Source organism: Bombina bombina, chromosome 7 (assembly GCF_027579735.1).
Source record: "Bombina bombina isolate aBomBom1 chromosome 7, aBomBom1.pri, whole genome shotgun sequence".
NCBI classification, from domain to species: domain Eukaryota; kingdom Metazoa; phylum Chordata; class Amphibia; order Anura; family Bombinatoridae; genus Bombina; species Bombina bombina.
The window spans coordinates 130,438,206-130,458,611 of NC_069505.1; the positions used below are offsets into that span (position 1 = coordinate 130,438,206).

Below are 20,406 nucleotides of genomic sequence, written 5' to 3' on the forward strand. Positions count from 1 at the left end.
GTTAGAGTGTGTGTGTGTGAGAGAGAGAGTGTGTGAGAGTGTGAGTGTGTGTGTGTGATAAAGAGAGAGTGTGTGTGTGAGAGAGAGTGTGTGAGAGTGTGTGTGTGAGAGTGAGTGTGTGTGAGAGAGAGTGTGTGTATGTGAGAGAGAATGTGTGCTTGTGAGAGAGTGTGTGTGAGAGAGTGTGAGTGAGAGTGTGAGAGAGTGTGTGTGAGAGAGTGTGTGTGTGAGTGTGTGAGAGTGTGTGTGAGAGAGAGTGTGTGTGAGAGAGAGTGTGTGTATGTGAGAGAGAGAGAGAATGTGTGCTTATGAGAGAGTGTGTGCGTGAGTGTGAGTGAGTGTGACAGTGTGTGTGAGAGAGTGTGTGTGTGAGAGAGAGTGTGAGAGAGTGTGTGTGTGTGAGAGAGAGTGAGCATGAGTGTGTGTGATAGAGTGTGTGTGTGTGTGTGAGAGAGAGAGTGTAAGAGTGAGTGTGTGTGTGAGAATGAGTGTGTGTGTGAGAGAGAATGTGTGTATGTGAGAGTGTGTGAGAGAGAGAGAGAGTGTGTGTGTGTGTGTGAGAGAGAGTATGTGAGTGAGAGTGTGTGTATGTGAGAGAGAGAGAGTGTGTGTGTGAGAGAGTGTGTGCAGAGGCGTAACTAGAAACCACAGGGCCCAGGTGCAAGAATCTAAGAAGGGCCCCAAAAAAATGTGAATTTGATACATATCTTTTTTTACATTTAACACAGAAAAAAAAAATGTGAATCAGATTACATGTCTGCAAAAGGAGGTACCCTGTGCCCACAGTCTGTGAGATGGTCTGACCCCCTATTACTGTATATAGTGACACTGTTTAACCCAGTGATTTGCAACCTTTTTTGGCACACTTTTTTACATTAAAAAATCCTGTGGCACACCACCATCCCAAAATTTTACAAAATCACACATTGTAGCCTAATACAGGCTATATATACAGTATATATATATATATATATATATATATATATTCATATATACACACACTGCATTGTGCTGTCATGCCATGCCTCCTACAAACTATACATGACATATTGACATTCATTCACAAACAATCATAATCATTGTCTGTGAATGAATGTCAATGTCATGGTTGTAAATGATGCCTGATGAGCCTGTCACATACCTCCCAATATTTCAAAATTTAAAGAGGGACACCCCCGCACTGTTGTCAGTCTGCTGTGGCACACCTGAGGATCTCTCACGGCACACTGGTTGAAAAACACTGGTTTAACCCACCAGTACTGTATATAGTGAGTTAGTGACACAGTCTGTAATCTACCAGTGAGATGGCTGTCCTGACCCTACCCGTCCCAGTACTTTATAAAGTGACCACAGTAGTTTTTGACATGGTCCAGCCCACCCGTACTGTATATAGTGGTACTGTTTACCCCCCCCCCCATGCTGTAGTAACAAGGTCTGTAATTTGCTGGTTCTACAAACATACACACACACACACACATGCATAAATACACACACAGTCACATACAAACATACACACACACACATACATGCATAAATACACACACAGTCACATACAAACATATACACACACAGTCACATACATACACACACAGTCACATACATACATACACACACACATACATGCATAAATACACACACATACATGCATAAATACACACACAGTCACACACATACATACACACAAACACACACACACACATACACGCATAAATACACACACAGTCACATACATACATACACACACAGTCACATACATACACACACACACATGCATGCATAAATACACACACATACATGCATAAATATACACACAGTCACATACATACACACACACACAGTCACATACATACACACACACACACACATGCATAAATACACACACATACATGCATAAATATACACACACACATACACACATAAATACACACACAGTCACATACATACACACACACACAGTCAAATACATACACACACATACACGCATAAATACACACACAGTCACATACATACACACACACATGCATGCATAAATACACACACAGTCACATACATACACACACACACACAGTCACATACATACACACACACACACACATGCATGCATAAACACACACACATACACGCATAAATACACACACAGTCACATACATACACACACACATATAAACACCAATGGGTAAAAAAGAAACACTAACCCCTGTAGTCAGAGACACTAGTGAAGCATCATGTAACTCTCACATGATATCAGTGCAGGCAGTGGCAGGTCAACGTTTTTTACTGGATTTTTTTTTTTTTTTTAAGCTGGGCCCCCACCCTCAGAGGCCCAGTCGCAGTTTCGCCCCTGAGTGTGTGAGAGAGAGAGAGGTGTGTGTAGCTCTTCTTAATTTTAAAGTAAGGATAACAACAGTTTTATCTTGGCAATAGTTTTCACTATTGGCTTTCATTCTTGGTAAACTATTTTCATGTCTGTTAAAAGTTTAACAGGTCTGGGAAATCTGGTCACCTTACTAGTTATGCTCAGGAGCAGCAATGAGCTTGCTGGATTGTTCAGTTATCTCTCAGTAGTGCATTGTTGCTCCTATACTTTTCAAAAAGGATGCCTAGAGTACAAAGCCCATATGATAATAGAAGTAAATTGGAAAGTTGATTAAATTAGCATGCTCTATCTTTATCATGAAAGTTTAATTTTGACTTTACTGTCCCATTAATTATTGATTTTAAAAGGGGACATAAAACACATTTTTCGTCTTTCAGGATTCAGATAGAACTTTCAACTTTACTTTGATTATCAAATCAGCTTCATTCCTTTGATATCCTTTGCTGAAGGAGCAGCAATACAAAACTGAGAGCTAGCTGAACACATCTAGTCAGTCAATCACAAGAGACAAATGTGTGCAGGCACCAATCACCAGCTAGCATCCACTGCTGTGTGATATGTACAAAGACATTTGAAAACAGGAGTGAAATTAAAAAAGTGTTCTAGCTGAATCATGCAACTTTCATTTTGACTTTCCTATCCCTTTAAGGAATAAAAGCTTTTCTGTAGGGTTGGGTAAATCAATAAGACTTTATCTCTGCTCCTTAAATGTTGAAATATTTTACAGATTTCTTTATGGCTCTTGATAAATGTGCCAGGCTCCTTGATATTCTGTTGGCTCCTGGCTTCCTGGTTGATAATATGGAATAATTGTAAAGCAGTAAAAGGCAACCAGAATCGGTAGCTTATGTGACCCCTGGTGTCTCAAAAAGGCTGCATGGTACTTTTAACCCTTGTATTGTTTTAAATCATTTACATTGTGGTTGCGAGAGAGGGGGGTATGGAAGGAAAGCAGTGTAGAGAGAGTACGGCCGGCGTATTTGTTGTGTATGTTTATGGTGTAAAAATGGAGTATTCTTTCTTGTTTAAGAAGAGATAAAGCAGAGGACCACTTGGAAAGACTTTGGTGCCAGTAAATGGCATCTAGGCTGCTAATTGCCATCTCCAACTTATAAAGACCACAGTTTTTTTTTTAAGTGCTTAGAAGACAAAATAAAGGTTTAGCAAGTCAGGTTTGTATACAGTTAATGACAGTGATGCTCAAAATATCAATCAGTGTTGTCAGAATGACAGCTAATTCGGTACACATGATTCTAGACACTAGGCATGGAAACTTGGTTGCTATGGAAATCGCTAAAATCTTTAAAATATTATAGCCCTAGATTCCCTCTATTCACTGTGTCTCCTGCAGGGTTTAGAAAAAGAAATAATTACACTGTGCTCTCATGAAGAGCTAGACTAAATAATGGGCAAACATTATTTGCTTAAAATAAATAAATGTGTCTTTAAAACTTACTTTGATGTTGTAGTCATTGTGTGGTTCTTTGCAAATAATCTCAAGTAGTACTTGTCTCACTGATCATTCAGACCATTTATTTAGCTAGTGAAAAGGCCACTTCATGAGAGCTTAGATAATGCCGCCTTTTGTGTTCCATTTATGGGACATTGTCATCAACAGTTAACTGCTTTAAAGCGACATTAATCTAAAAAATAGACATTTCCCATAAAGCATTTAGAAGACCATTAAATTCAGTAGAATTACTTAACAAATGAATAATAAAAAGACAATGCAAAAGCACAGAATTTCAACTGAGTAGTTGGTTCCATTTTCCATCCCCCTGTTTCATGTGACAGCCATCAGCCAATCACAAAATGCATATATGTACTGTGAATTCTTGCACATGCTCAGTAGGAGCCGATGCCTACAAAAAATATGCAAATTCTGATAATGGAAGCAAATTAGAAAGTTGTTTAGAATTGCATGCTCTATCTGAATCATGAAAGTTTAATTCTGACTTTAGTGTTTCTTTTATTATGTAATAAGCATAGTAAACCAAACTAAATTCAATAATTGGTCACCTGTTCTGCGATGCTGTAGTCAATCAGAGGCCAAATGTAAATGAGTCGCTACACTGATCTAATTAATGGACAAAATTCACTAAGGGCTCCTCCAGTGACCCTATGCTTTTTAGTTTCAAATATTTTATATTAAGGTTGAACAGAGATTACAACAGGAATGTCAACAAATGTGTATATATAGTATTCTACTTGATAACAAGATCTAGTACAAATATATAACATACAACCAATTTTAACTATTTATTGGGAAGGAGGAGGGAATGGGGGGAGTCATCCTATGCAGAAGAGTATGAGAACCTATGCTTTTTATGCCGTAGATTCACTAAAGAAGATAAGTGAGCTTTACTTAAAGTGATTGTAAAGTTTAATGTATTACTGCTCAGTATCTAAACATAATCTTAAAAACAGGGACACTAATTCATTAAACTTTACAATGACGCTTCTTTTAAAAAATTTTTACCATTGCGTTATGGTAAACATACCGCCGTTCCTCCGCCCGCATCTCCTACTGTATTTAGCATATCAATGACAAATTCAGCTTCCTCCAATCATTGCGTTCCCTAACGAGCTGGACGCTAAAGGGGGTACGCAAGGATTGGAGGAAGCTTTGTGTAGGAAAAGCGGTATGTTTACCATAATGGTAAATATTTTAAAATAGAAACGTCATTGTAAAGTTTAATGAATTAAAGGGCCACTAAACCCAAAATCTTTTTTTCATGATTCAGATAGAGAATACAAATGTAAACAACATTACAATTTACTTCTATTATTTATTTTGCTTAATTTTTTAGATATCCTTAGTTGAAGAAAAAGCAATGCACATGGGTGAGCCAATCACACAAGGCTTCTATGTGCAGCAACCAATCAGCAGCTACTGAGCATATCTAGATATGCTTTTCAGCAAAGAATATCAAGAGAATAAAACAAATGAGATAATAGAAGTAAATTAGAAAGATGTTTAAAATTGCATTCTCTTTCTAAATCATGAAAGAAAAAATGTGGGTTTAATGTCCCTTTAAAGTGCTCTTGTTTTTAATATTATTTTTTAGATAATGGGCACTAATTCTTTAAACTTTACAATCACTTTAACTAGTTGCATAAATAATATAGGAACTGATGAAGCTAAAAGACTATTTATTCCTCGTTCAAAAAGGTCCACAGTGTAATTAGAAACATATTTACCTACAATTCACTTCCATACGCTTCAAGCCAAACAGTTTTTTTATACTTACTGTATTCAAAACAAAATCAACAGAAACCAAAACCCTTAATTCACGAAAATAGAGGCATATTACGCTCTAATAGGAAACACACATGAAAACCAAGTAAAATCTTGTAAAAAAAAAAAAACTACATCAATGTATCTTTGTGTGTAAACCACATGAAAGTTTATTATAATTTGTTATAAAACTTCTTTATATAAAATATGTGAAATTTCTGATTTATGCTTGTTATATTTAATTAGCACTGATTGATATTTGCATAACCAACACAGGTATTATAATTAACGTTTTACCTCTGTAATTACTTGTATCTATGCCTCTGAAAACTGCCCCTCTTTTGACAGACTTGCATTTTTGCCACTCAGTGCTCACTCCTAGGTAACTTCAAGTGCATGAGCTCAAAGTTATCTATATGACACACATGAACTAACACCCTCTAGTGGCGAAAAACTGTCAAAATGCATTCAGATTAGAGGCGGACTTCAAGGTCTAAGAAATTATCATATGAGCCTACCTAGGTTTAGCTTTTAACTAAGAATACCAAGAGAACAAAGCAAAACTGGTGATAAAAGTAAATTGGAAAGTTGTTTAAAATGACATGCCCTATTTGAATCATGAAAATTTATTTTGGACTTGAATGTCCCTTTAACAGTCTAGGGAACTTAAACCAAAGAATTCTAGCTCCCAGATATGACCAATTTCTACTATTTTCAAATATCAAAATTTACACTTGATATTCTTTAAACCCTGTTAAGACATACAAATACATATTCCATGAGTCTTACTATTATCATACTTTTGACCATGATTCCATTTTGACAGTGTGAGAATTATTATCCAAAGTTCAAACTGAAGAACATTCTCAAAATAGTGTGTCACACTGTCCCATAGTGTAACTTGACAGCTCTGTATTGTTTAATTCATCTGAGAAAATGTTCCTGTATTCCCTGCAGAAATCATGGTGACAGTTTCTCTAAGTACATAATGATTAATTAGACATCTTTTCATGTAACTATGGAAATGTAATTAAGAAATAGCTTTCCACTTCTGCAATAAATACTGTCACATTATATTATAGTGCATGGATAATACTGACTAAACTGATTTAATACTACATTTCTATTTATTTGTAAAGCATCATTTCATATAATTTACAATTTACAAGCTATAACATAATATGATGTTTTATAAATAATATAAATAGCTGTCTTAGTAGAGCAAGAATTATTCAGGAAAACAGTTTTACTGTTGGATTTGCAAATAATTTCCTATCTGGTTTATGGGCTAGATGCTTAAAGGGACAGTCTACACCAGAATTGTTATTGTTTTAAAAGATAGATAATCCCTTTTTTACCCATTCCCCAGTTTTGCATCACCAACACAGTTATAGAAATACAATTTTTACCTCTGTGATTACCCTGTATCCAAGACTCTGCAAACTGCCCCCTTATTTCAGTTCTTATGGCAGACTTGCACTTTAGCCAATCAGTGCTAACGCCTAGGTAACTTTATGTGTGTGCGCTCAATGTTATCTATATGACACACATGAACTAACAGCCTCTAGTGGTGTTATGTCTGCTCGACTTTTGTTAAACCGACCCCATGGTCTCAATCAAAAGCAGTTTTAATTAGCCTAGATTGTCAAAAATGGTTTGATGCAAAAGAAACGTAGAAACCGCTTTTTATTTTTTTATTTTCTATAAAGTAAACCATAAAGTAAAGTAAACCACCATGTTTGAACTAGTTTTTTATTTATCTCTATTTATGCAAACAAAGCTGTGCGGAATTCCAACAGCTTTATTTGAACAGTCTCTTTTATTGCCCTTTTTTATACCTAATTGACCTCACAGAGAAAGATAGATAACGGGAAAACATGGCAGCGCCTATTACTTTACAGAGACTAAGCGGAATTTAGAAAACCCAACCGTTTTCAGAGGAAATACGTTTTTAACTACCCATAATAAAAGATTTTATATTGCAATACTCTAATATATACACTCTCATTTAATATCCCTTTAAAAGCTATGCTAGACTCTTGCTGCTGAAAGGGTTGATGGGAACTGCTGTATGTATTCATTATCTAGATAAAAGTTTACCAAAAAGATGGCGTATGTAACTGTTAAAGCGAGAAAAAGGTCAATGTGCATGTGTGCACTTCAATTTTAAATAGAAGCATTTTTGCAATATACTTCCAATAGCAAAAATGCTTCTAGTAAACGTTTTTCTGCAGCATACGGACATATCCTGTGAGGGCACGTGCACCAGCATTCAAACACCACACCTTCTCAGAGTGCGCATGCACTGACTTGTATGACACAAATGACATCTTCAGAAGCAATACGCACCACTTACATATCCTGTTAGGGACTGGTGCACGGTCCCTCACAGGATATGTGCATATGCTGCAGAAAAAAATAGTAATAACTTTTACAAGAAGCATTTTTGCTAATGGACGTATATTGCAAAAACGCTTCAATTTCAAGTTGAAGTGCCCATGCACATTTCATTTTTTGACCTTTTTATCCCTTGAATATATTGTAGCTTATAGTTACTTGAACTGTACATCAGGATAAAATCAGGACAGCTGGGTGGGATCATGTGAGTCCTTTTGGCTGCTGTCTCATGTATCAGATTTTGAGAGCTTTCAAGGCAAACTGATTCACTATATATTTAAGTGTCGTCTTCAGGACATATTTAAAAACGAGAGAGATCTCAATGTATCCTTCCTGGTAAAATATTTTATAAATAAATAAAATAAAATAAATTTAAATTACTATTTTCACACCATGAAAAGGAGCCCAAAAATAAAATTTGTTCTCCTGATATAATTACATTCTGACCTTTAGTCCCATTAAATACGGATAAAAGGCACCATCCTATTTTCTATTGCAAACTAAAGTGTATTTTCAAGCATCAAACACTATTTCATTTACATGCTATATTGTGTTATTTTAATGTAATAGGGATGTCAGTTTTAATAGGTGAGAAATTAAGTAACGCCAAAATAAAAAATATCGCTAAATGTGTACAATCCTTCTGTAATCGAAAAAAGCAGAGTGTAACTAATTCGCACTATGAAATAATGTCTATTTGACCAGTTTGTGATGTTGTCAGTTGCACAAATTAGAGCATTATTTACATAGTTGGCAGATGTTTTTCTCCACTAAAGCAATGGCTGCCTGTATATTGCACAAAAACTGGTGTCATCTGCTGTGTTCTATAAAGTTTATTTGACTTTTAAAAAGTGTGATGGCTGAAAAGTGTATTTCACAAGCACAGAGATCTGGAGTACTAAATAGACAGCCCTTACCATGTTCAATAAACCTCTACTCACATATTTATCCTCCGTCACCCCCACTTCTTAAAGGGACATGAAACTTAATTTTTTTTCTTTCATGATTCAGATAGAGAATACAATTTTAAACAACTTTCTAATTTACTTCTATTATCTAATTTGCTTCATTCTCTTGGCATAATTTGCTGAAGGAGCAGCAATGCACTACTGGTTTCTAACTGAACACATGGGTGAGCCAATCACAATCGATATATATATATATATATATATATATATATATATGCAGCCACCAATCAACAGCTAGAACCTAGGTTCTCTGCTGCAAGTGAGCTGGCGTAGAAAAATCTTTCAGCAAAGGATAACAAGAAAAGGAAGCAAATTAAATAATAGAAATAAATTGGAAAGTTGTTTAAAATCGTATGTTCTGTCTGAATCATGAAAGAAAAATTTGGGGTTTCATGTCCCTTTAAGCCACATCCCAGTATGGAATGCTGGGAGATATATAATTATGGAGTATATAAATCAGCATAATTCTCTCCAGAATGACAGACTGTAATTTAATGTTTACCAGTTCCCTGAGAATAGGCTGTAATGAGAAATTATCAGTTCTTAGCACAGAGGGGAACACAGATCCTGGTGAAGTTGTGAGTGTGAAACTGTTATTTGCTTGATTTTACTCACCAATGAAGTAAAGGGACATTAAACCCATTTTTCCTTTATTGATTCAGATAGAACATACACTTTTAAACAACTTTCCAATTTACTTCTATTAACTTGTGTACTTCATTCTCTTGGTATCCTTTGTTGAAGGAGCAGTAATGCACTACTGAGAGCTAGCTGAGCACATCAGGTGAACCAATGACAAGAGGCACAAATGTGCAGCCACCAATCAGACTTTAGCTCCCAGTAGTGAATTGCTGCTAGTGAGTCTACCTAGGTATGCTTTTTAACAAAGGATACCAAGGAGAATGAAGCAAATAAAATAATAGTAAATTGGAAAGTTGTTCAAACTTGTAAGTTCTATCTAAATCATGAAAGTTTAATTTGACTAAATACAAAGGAAAAGTACATAATGGTAAAAGTAAAACGTGCATTCCTGAATCAGAACTGTGAGACAGAAACATACAAAAAGTAAATGCTGTAATGTGTAAGAACAATTTATTATTGCACTATTGATGGCATTTCCCCTAAAATCAGTTTCAGAGCAACAATGCCCTACTGGGAGCTAGCTGAATACAACTGCTGAGCCAATGACAAGATGCATATGTGTAGACAACAAATAGCAGCTAGCTTCCAGTAGTGCAGTGCTGTTCCTGAGCCTACCCAGGTGTGATTTTAAACAAAGGATACTAAGAGAAATAAGTAAATTTGGTTACAGAAGTAAATTGCTCTGTCTGACCCATGAGTTAAATGTCTCTTTAAATGTTTATCTGTGTTTTTTTTTTTTAAATGTTAAGTTTTTCATATTTTCTGTCACATTTTTTTCTCTAAGGATGGAGTTGCGAGCTGTCTGTGTCATTGTGCTGGTCACATTTCTTGCTCTGAGTTCTCAAGCTGCAAAAAACAAAAAAGGTGACTATTTACCAGATACATTTTCATATAAATATTATAAACACGTCCTTATGTCTCCTCTCTTAAAGGGATATTAAACAGTAAATTCACATAATGGTGTATTTAAAGGAACGATTAGCCTTAGAATAATATGTAGCTGTATTTTTACCATTATATTAGTTGTTTAAATATTGATTATATAAGTGTAAACGTTTAGTTTCTATAAGTTCTCTAGATTCTATAAAGCAGACCTCTTCAAACTTGGCTCTCCAGAGGTTTTGGAACTACATGACCCATGATGCTCAGCCAGCATATCAGCTGGCTGAGCATCATGGGAAATTTAGTTCTATAACCTCTGGCAGGCCAAGTTTGAGGATGTATGCAATAAAGTAATGGGTGCTGCCATGTTTGAGATAGTTTCTGTTGATCTCTGTTTTCAGTGGAGAACAATTAGGGAACGCTATATAATCCAGGCAATAAAGTAGAGTTTGTATAAACAAGGCTGTGTGGAACACAACCTTGTTTGTAATAGTCAGTTTTATATCTGTTCCTATTTGTTTGCAGCAGGGACAGTAAGATAAGCTTAAAACTTAAGTTTAGACATGGCGGTGTTCAATTCTTTTTTTGAAACTCGGTGGAATTAAAAAAAAAAAAAAAAAAACAATTTCCAGAGTTAAATTACAGGAAAAATAAAAGTATATGAAAAAGTTTTTTTAATTACACATAATTAAACATTTTATATTACAATCTCATGCAGTTTAATATCCCTTTAATTAGATGGACATCAAAGTTATTTTTAAATTTGTTCTAAGAAGGTATTTGTAAAATTTTGTAAACTTGTAAAGGTACATCCCTAACCAACATTAAAGTGCTATAAAACATTTTGAGTTATGTGCATATTGTAAAAGGGTCAATTGAGGTAAAACAGCGTGTGTAAAAAAAAGCTTATAAGTATTTTAATAAAATTTCAAAAAATCTGCAACATTACTTACACTTTTGCCAAGTGTAGCCTGCTCCACCCCTCTTATTAGTGTCCTACTCCAAACCTTGTGGTATAATATAACAAAGTGTGCATGTGAGGATAATTTACTTATGGAAGGAAGGGGGGGTTGAGGAGGGACAGCAGGTACGGTTATTGTTTGTTGCCAAGAGACTTGCTCGTTTCCATGGAGATAATGTGACATGCTTTGTGAAAGCTTCAGCATTATATTGTGCACTGCTTTAGCCAGGTGCCATGTGACTGCCCCCTACCGTGCACATGTGCATTCTGCAGAAGCTATAGCCTGTATAGCACCTTCCATATATAGTATTGCCCAGGGGGGGAACTAGCTGCAAACAAAATTATGCCTGAATTAAATGGGTTAAAACAGAAACTGATTTGCAGGTAAGATTTGGCTGCATTATATATTTAGAAACTTATGTTAGTTCATACTGTTTTATGTCCTTATTGGCCTAAAAGCCACTGATTATTATTTATCAGCTATGCTCAAATATGGATTACTTGCTAGTTTTAATATCACATTAAACTGGATTAACTTAAAGGGACACTAAACTCAATTTTTTTTCTTTAATTATTCAGATAGAGCATGCAATTTTAAGCAACTTTCTAATTTACTTCTATTATATTTTGTTCATTCTCTTGCTATCTTTATTTGAAAAACAGGAATTCAAAGCTTAGGATCTGGTCCATTTTTGGTTTAGCACCTGGGTAGTACTTGCTGATGTAGCCACCAATAAGCAAGCGCTATCCAGGGTGCAACACCTAAAATGGGCCGGAGCCTAAGCTTTACATTCCTGCTTTTCAAATAAAAATAGCAAGAGAACAAAGAAAATTTGATAATGGGAGTAAACTAGAAAGTTGCGTAAACTTACATGCTCTATCTGAATCATGAAATAAAAAATTTGGCCTTAGTATCCCTTCAAAATAGGGATGGTGAACCTTGGTCCTCCAGATGTTTCAGAACTACATTTCCCATGATGCTCAACTGGAATTCAAAGTGCCTAAGCATCATGGGCAATGCAGTTCTGAAACATCAGGTGTGCCAAGGTTCCCCATCCCTGCTTTAAAGGGCCATAATAGTCTTAAAATGGCATGTACTAATTAATTGGATTATGTAATTTTAAGACTATCGACCCTATACTACTGTGTGTTTTACAAGATAAACACACGGTAGAAGTGGTGCTCAGGACCTGCAGAGCTGGTCTCAAGCAGAACTTGCCACTGAACCAATTAGCAGTGCTAGTTGCACCTCTGAGTTGTGCGACTAGCATACTAGCTATGCGCTCATATTAGTTACCTGTGCATTCTGGCTATGCGCTCATATTAGTTACCTGCGCATTCTGGTTATGCGCTCATATTAGTTACCTGTGCATACTAGTTATGTGCGCATATTAGTTACCTGCACATACTAGCTATGCGCTCATATTAGTTACCTGCGCATACTAGTTATGTGCGCATATTAGCTACCTGCGTATACTGGCTATGTGCGCATATTAGCTACCTGTGTATACTGGCTATGTGCGCAGATCAGCTATCTGCTTATACTGGCTATGTGCGCATATTAGCTACCTGCTAATTTGTTCCCTCTGTTCAGTCCAGCACTTTTCTTTATCTTATTCCTTCCTTGCCTAACTGTTATTATTGCTTTCACAGAAAAGGGTAAGAAGGGAGGTTCAGACTGCACAGAGTGGAGTTGGGGACCCTGTACCCCCAAAAGCAAAGACTGTGGTGTGGGCACAAGGGAAGGAGTGTGTAAAGATGAGACTCGTGAACTCAAGTGCAAGATTCCCTGCAACTGGAAGAAAGCTTTTGGAGGTGAGGAACTTCTAGACCCCTAGATTGTTTACTATACACAACTTATTCATGTGTTAGTACAGACTATACACACTACATAGCCATACACTTCACTACACACACCCACAAGCATACACACATGTTGCCAAGTTCTATACCAGGCTTTGACCATGATCTAAGGACACATAATCTACACTTTTTGCGGCTTTCAAAGCACACATACAATTTTAAAGGGACACTAAACACATTTCACATACCCCCTCTAATCATGGGTGCTGCCATTATGGTACCTAAGTAACAGTGCAGGTATTTAAAGGAAAAAGCTACATGGCAGCACCCATGACTAGAGGGAGGCAGGTATTAACCTCAATACTATGTTTATAAAATGTATTTAGTGTTTAATGTCCCTTTAAGCATGAAGACATGGGGTCATGCTTGCGCACATATATGCACAATCAGCGACCCATACATGGATTTCTAAGCATCACAAATTGTATAATTTCCATTCTGTTGTCCTCTGTATTAGTAAACTATGTAACCACCTTCTTTTTTCACTCTATTATCACATATTGGGCTGTACTAGCTGTAAATATGTTCCTCTCTATTCTTCATTATTTCAGATTGGGTTTTTAGTATCACAGTTAGTGTTTGAGATCTATTTCTGACTTTTTTGTGCCACAGTGTACGGGGGTACCCAATGTCTAATTCTACCTTAAATTCCACCGTCCTCAGCTGACTGCAAGTACAAGTTTGAAGGCTGGGGAGAATGTGACTCTACCACTGGTGTGAAGGTTCGTTCTGGAACTCTGAAGAAGGCTCTGTACAACGCAGAGTGTCAGCAAACAGTGGAGGCTACGAAACCCTGCTCCCCAAAAAACAAGTCTAAATCCAAAGGTGAGAAAAGAAGACACATTAAAACCTTGAGTATCTCATCTTTTATGTAAAGTATGTTCTATGTATGGCCACGTCTGACATGAATGTTGTATTTTGCATGTATGACTATACACATGTACAGGAAAGCCAATATATAACATTTGTGCAGATTGTACAAAAATAATTTAAAGGGACATAAAACAAGTTGGGATAGAGACAAAACATAAAATGTACTTTAATTACTTCACCTGCAAATTTATACTGCAGTGCCTCGCCATTAATCCTTTCTTTTAAGTTACCGAATTATACAGCTCTAACTCCCCCCACACATTTCCTTCTATGGCTGTATCTATATCCACCTTTAATTTGGTAGAATGCAGACTATAACATTCATTATCTGCTGGAGCATGCCTAGAAGCAAATAAGCAGCTGTGAAATACAATGCCTGTGTTTCTGATGCTAAACACTGATAAGGGGGGGTGGATCAGACTACTCCAGACAGCATGGCTATGTAAGTCATTTTGCTTATTTTTGACAATTATTTTAAAATACTTACCAGCAAGTTTTAAACTTTTTTTTTGGCAAACTATTTTTACTTAATTAGCCCTTTTAGAATATGCACAGATCTCAACATGTTTTATATCCCTTTAAAAATAAAAATAATTATGACATTTTTTCTTTTATCAAGCTCATAAGGATTAAAGGTGTAAAATACCCATCTGGGTAGAAAACTTATCTTAGAAATTAAGAAAAAATAACAGATAAACATAATGTCAGTAGTTGCTAGAATAATTGGCATCCAGAACTCCATGTTTACCTCGGCATCAGGTGTTAACATTGGGTAGCTATATAAAAAATGCTGTATATACACCAATGAAACAAGTGGAAAACAGGGTGACTCTTCTCAGGAGATAGGCTTAATGAAGGGTTAATTCTCTGTTTCTCTGGTGTCCTCAGATCCCAGCAGTAACCTCACCACCTCAAAGAGAGCAACATAGAGAGATCATACAACGTAGCACGGACAAATAAATAGAAAATACTCACAGGAGTTAAAGCAGATGAGATAGACTTAGTAAAGGGTTAATTCTCTGCTCCTCTGGTGCCTCTCTCTGCCAGCAGTAGTGTCACAGCAATGCACTTCAGAGAGAGCAAACATCTAACATAGTGATGATCAGTGGTTTACAAACTTTTTATAGCCACCTCCCCCTTGGTTACATAAACTTATCATCAGTGTCCCACCCCCACTCAACCTTCCAGGCAAAAATATTATTCAGAATAACAGTGAACAACCCCTAATGAAGATAATGACATCATATAATTGAAAAGAATAACATTTAAATAAAAGCAAAATGCATAAAAATTAATGAACAGTGTGTGTGTGTGTATGGGGGCGGAGCCTACAGCTGATGCGGCAGGACCTGTTGGTGAGGAGCTCCTGACTTTAAAGGGACACTCAAGTCAAAATTAAACTTTCCTGATTCAAATAGATCATGCAATTTTAAACAACATTCCAATTTACTTCCATTAACAAAATGTGCACAGTATTTTTATATTTACCCTTTTTTTCTTACTGAGCATCTGCAAGACTTCACAGAATATATGTATATGCATTTGTGATTGGCTGATGCCTGTCACATGTATATGCATTTGTGATTGGCTGATGGCTGTTACATTATACAGGAGGAGTTGAAATAGACAGAACTTTGAAATTTGTCAGAAAAAAAATATACTCATTTGAAGTTCAGACTAAGTGCTATAGCATTGTCTTTTTATCATGCATTTGATGATTATGCAAATGTACTGTATTGACTGGTCCTTTAAGTTAGGCTTGTAGAGATTATTCATTGCAGAGTAAATTGGGGTTTTACACTGCACTGCCCTGAGAAATCTGTGACTGCATATCATGAAGATGGACCTACATATATTCTTGAGTTAAGCTACACAAGTACTGCCCATGTGGCTGTGAAGTCTATGCTATTAGTCAGGTCGCTTGCGTTGTCTGGGCTGCCATACATTCGGATACATTTGGATTAATAAAGCAGATTCTGCTGGTTATACTATTTGGCTATAGATCTCCCTTCTACTTTTAAATTCTCAATATGGAGGACATTCCAGCGCTATGCAGGCCCTTCTGACAGAGGAGACAATGTTATACATCTTAGTGTGACACAGATTACGCAGGAAGACGTTTGTGTGATCATATTGGCAAATGAGAGGACTGGGGATAAACAAAACCATTATTTTGTCCCCTGGGACAAACCTGTGAAGTAGAAGGCAAAGAGAATTACCTGATCGAGTTCCAGTGAGTTAAGAGTATTTCCCACTCTATTAATCTGCTCCAATGACAGGGGATGAGGCCGACCCCTGGGAAAGAGACATATGCTGTTGATGGGGTTCAATTGTGGGTCAAAAAGGGCACTGGGCAGATTTGCTCTCTCTGCATACAACAACGTAATAAAACTTTACCATCCAGCCGGCTCACCCAGACAACACAACAAGGGGTATTCAACTGTGGATCATCCACCTATTTTTGTGGCAACACTTAGATGTTGGGGGGTATGTACCACCAAGTCTTATTCTAGCAGCATCATTGAGTTCTGCCTGTCTGAGGGGAAACAGAAAGCAGTGTCAGGACTTAGAGGTGGGCTGCTTATTAGATACAAAACCAGAGTGGGGTAAAGAAGAGCTCCGTTTGCCAGACATCAGTTTCCTACCTCATGTCATGCAAGTTTTAATTTCCCAGTTTGTCAATTTTCTATTATTGGATGTGTGGAGATTGCCTCTATGATACCTCTTGGCTAATTTTTATTTGGCTCTTGCAGGTAAAAGAAATATTTTTTTCATAGCCTGTTACGCACATATTGTTTCTTAGACTTTCTGAGAACCTTTTATATATTTCCACTCTAACCTAGAATATATTTTAATATTCCTGCAGGTTTAGTCTCCATAGTCACAGTTATAAACCTTGTTTAATATTCTGCACCTTGTTTTCTAGAGAGGTCGCCATATACGGCTTCTCTCACCTCTTCATGATGGTTATTGAGACAGTATACAGCCCCAAGGCAGAACATAGAGTGATCTGAGATGTCATCGCAGAAAATGCAGCATGTCTGCAGAAAGAACATGAGCTGTTAGCACTTTAACTTTTCAGTGCTGTTCTCTTTTTAAACAGAGCTGTTCTCTGGCTGCATTGTATAAGTTTTCCTTAACACAGAGCATCCAGAGCAAAGTGCTGTTTGAAGACAACAATCAAATATGCAGTAGTGCTGCAAAGCAACAGTGCATTGATTGTTTGGCTCTCAGATTTTTGCAAGCTCGTTCCCTAGCTTTTCACAGTCTGAAAAGCTGTTTTTCTCTGACTGTAAGATGTTTGTATGAGAAATGCACCTTTTTTATTACAGTACTACATTTCTATGTTAGACTAAGAGAAAAGGATACAAATTAATTCAAGAGATATTTACAATTACTTTTTTTGTATGCAGCTAATTTGCAATGCAATTTTCAACTACTGCACTAGATTATCAATGACCTGCAGAAAAAATTTCACTAAAAAAAATCTCATCACAGAAAGTGAAAAAAGTTCTGCCTCTGGGGTATACAGTATGAGACTATTATTACATCTCATAAGGGTTCCAAGTCAATGGAAAATACAGTGAAATGTCATGGAAGTCTATTCCAAATAAAACAACTCCACAATTTCAGTGCTCAGCAGGTTTCAACAGTCGCAGCCGTCTTTCTTGATTAGTAAATCATTTATTTAAAAGAGCTATGTTAAAAGAACAATCTCTGCAACCACTAAAATGCACTGAAATTGATTAGTCATTTTATTTGGAGTTAACTTCTGTGACATTTTACTTCTGTATTTTCCATTTAGTTTACCATTCCACGTTGTATAATCTACACTATGCTGGGCGCTTGCTCAATATGAAGGGAATTGCTGTGCCAATACTGGCAGCAGAGGAGGGCGCCAGAGGAACAGAGAGTTAAAGGGACATTCCAGCCAAAATTGGAATCCATGTGGATGCATTTAAGTTTCGCATAGAAGCATTTTTGTAATATACATGTATTAGCAAAAATTCTTCTAATTAAAAGTTATAGCTGTTTCAAAAGTGTATTTAAGTATGCACCGTGCACCAGCATTTTAAACACAGCACTTGCTCAGACAGCCTAAGCTGCTTGTACCATCAGGTAATGACTCAATTTTAATTGCTGGCATGATACAAGCCCCACTTGAGCTCTGAGCAGCTGCAATATTTAAAATGCTGGTGCACTGAGAATATCTAGCTATGCTTCACATGCACTAGCAGATAAAAATTGATTAACATTAAAACACTAACTTTTAGTAAAAGTATATTTGCTAATACATGTATATTGCAAATTTGTTTCTATTCAAAGCTGTAATTAATCTATGTGCATATCAATTTTGACTGGAATGTCCCTTTAAGCCCATCTCCTTAGAAGAGTACAGTCTGTTTTCTACTTGTCCCAAAATAAAAATAAATAATAGAAAAAAGTAAGAAGAGAGTTGACGAGAGTTGACACATTTCTGCTTGTAAACTGGTATTTTTATAACAAAGTTATTTTAAATTAATATAGTTATATTTCTAAAAAGTATGTTGTGCACCTTAAACATATTGATTCTTTGATTTTGTAATATGGATTTCTTGTAAGATTTCATTGCGTACAATGGCATTTCTTTTCTAATACTTAGATGTTTGATAATGGCCACAGTTCCAACTAATTAATATTTCTGTCAAGTATGCAAATATCGAATGGTGCATATATAAACTGTGCACGAGCATACAATGGTCAATGTATGACCAATAAATAGATACATGTAATGGGCTTTATTAAGAAAATGTTTGAGGGATCATGTGTTTATGTTTAAACAACACACTCCTGTCTGAAATTGTACAGCAGACTGCACATAGTGAAAGGGACTGATCTCATTAAAACAAAAGTGTGGAAACCTGTTTGCTGACCTCTGCAGTAGCTTTATATAGCAACTTGGGTGTATTTCCAAGTAAAGAAGATACTTTTTGGAATCAGAAGTGCTATTGAAAGACATTCTTTTTGAAATGTGATTATTATTCCCTAAGATCTGATGTTTTCTAATGACTAAAAGTCTGTATCTTCTCATTCTTTTTTTCGTGATGTTATTGCTGGAGGAGTGTGATTAATAAAAATATATTTCAATTAAATAGATACATGTACAACATTAACCATACATAGAATATTTTATATATAAATCATGCAGTGGGACAGAATGTTGAATATATAATCTGTAGACAAATATAGAACGTTCAGTGCATTAATGTTTAATTTCATAATAGATGCTATAAACAATGGATTTTTTTTATATAGCAAATTAATGTCATCTTTGGACCACACTGTCAAAAAAAAATATGCCTTGGTATAAAATGTTACACTACATATATCATCAATGCACAGATATAAAATGTTATACAGTATATAGGATCTTCACACAGGTATACAATGAGCAATTATATACAGGTATATGATGTTCTAAGTATGACTTGTACACACTTCCGAATAGTCACAAATTTAGGAGATACAATAAGAGATTAAAAACTTGAATTATTCATAGTGTGATCTAGCAAAGATTTACTAAATTCATTATTTTATTTTTTTTTTAGGCAAGAAAGGTCGGGGTAAAGAGTAAAATGAGATCTGAATATTCCGCCTGGATGATATTACCTGCGGAATCATGGAGTCACCCCCCCCACACACCTTAAAAAAAATCCAACATGCACTCTTTCCAGCCCTGTGTTCCCAAATGTATCCACTACAAGTTCTTTTTTTTGAGACTTATATTTTTAATCACTAATGGGATTTTTTTTTTAGGAAAAAAAGGAAAAAGGAATCGAAAAAAAAAAAATCTTCTTCAAAGGACCCCTTACCCTGGTATTGACAGCACTGTTGCGTACCAATCTGCCTCTTTTTCTCTTATTTTTTAGGAAGATTCCTTTTTGTTTTGCAGTTTTATAATAAATGTACAGTGTGAATTTGTAGTTAATGTTTCAACATTACTGAATCCTAAAGCATTAATTGGCGTTGAGTGTATGCCTATGTGTACTTGTGCAAGCTTGTGTGTGCATTTGTGCCTGTGCATATACTATGATACTATGGTATCCAGCATTCGCATCTCTGATATCTATGGGCTAGATTTCAAGTGGCGTGCTATTTATGTGCTCCTGATGGAACGTAAACTTCGCTAAAAGTAAGCTTTTTGTGTGTGTTGGGTAGCGCACAT

At 36.1% G+C, this 20,406-nt stretch overlaps 1 protein-coding gene across 1 annotated transcript in view; it reads left to right on the forward strand.

Moving 5' to 3' along the window:
- The window catches only part of MDK (midkine), a 40,653-nt gene extending 20,489 nt beyond the window's left edge, over window positions 1-20,164 (forward strand). Inside the window, exons 2-5 of the mRNA XM_053688896.1 lie at window positions 10,407-10,486; window positions 13,119-13,280; window positions 13,992-14,153; window positions 19,790-20,164. Coding sequence (XP_053544871.1) covers window positions 10,408-10,486; window positions 13,119-13,280; window positions 13,992-14,153; window positions 19,790-19,815 — 429 coding nt within the window. The 5' untranslated portion in view covers window position 10,407 and the 3' untranslated portion in view covers window positions 19,816-20,164. The remainder of the gene's footprint in view (window positions 1-10,406; window positions 10,487-13,118; window positions 13,281-13,991; window positions 14,154-19,789) is intronic.
- The last annotated feature ends 242 nt before the right edge of the window (window positions 20,165-20,406 follow it).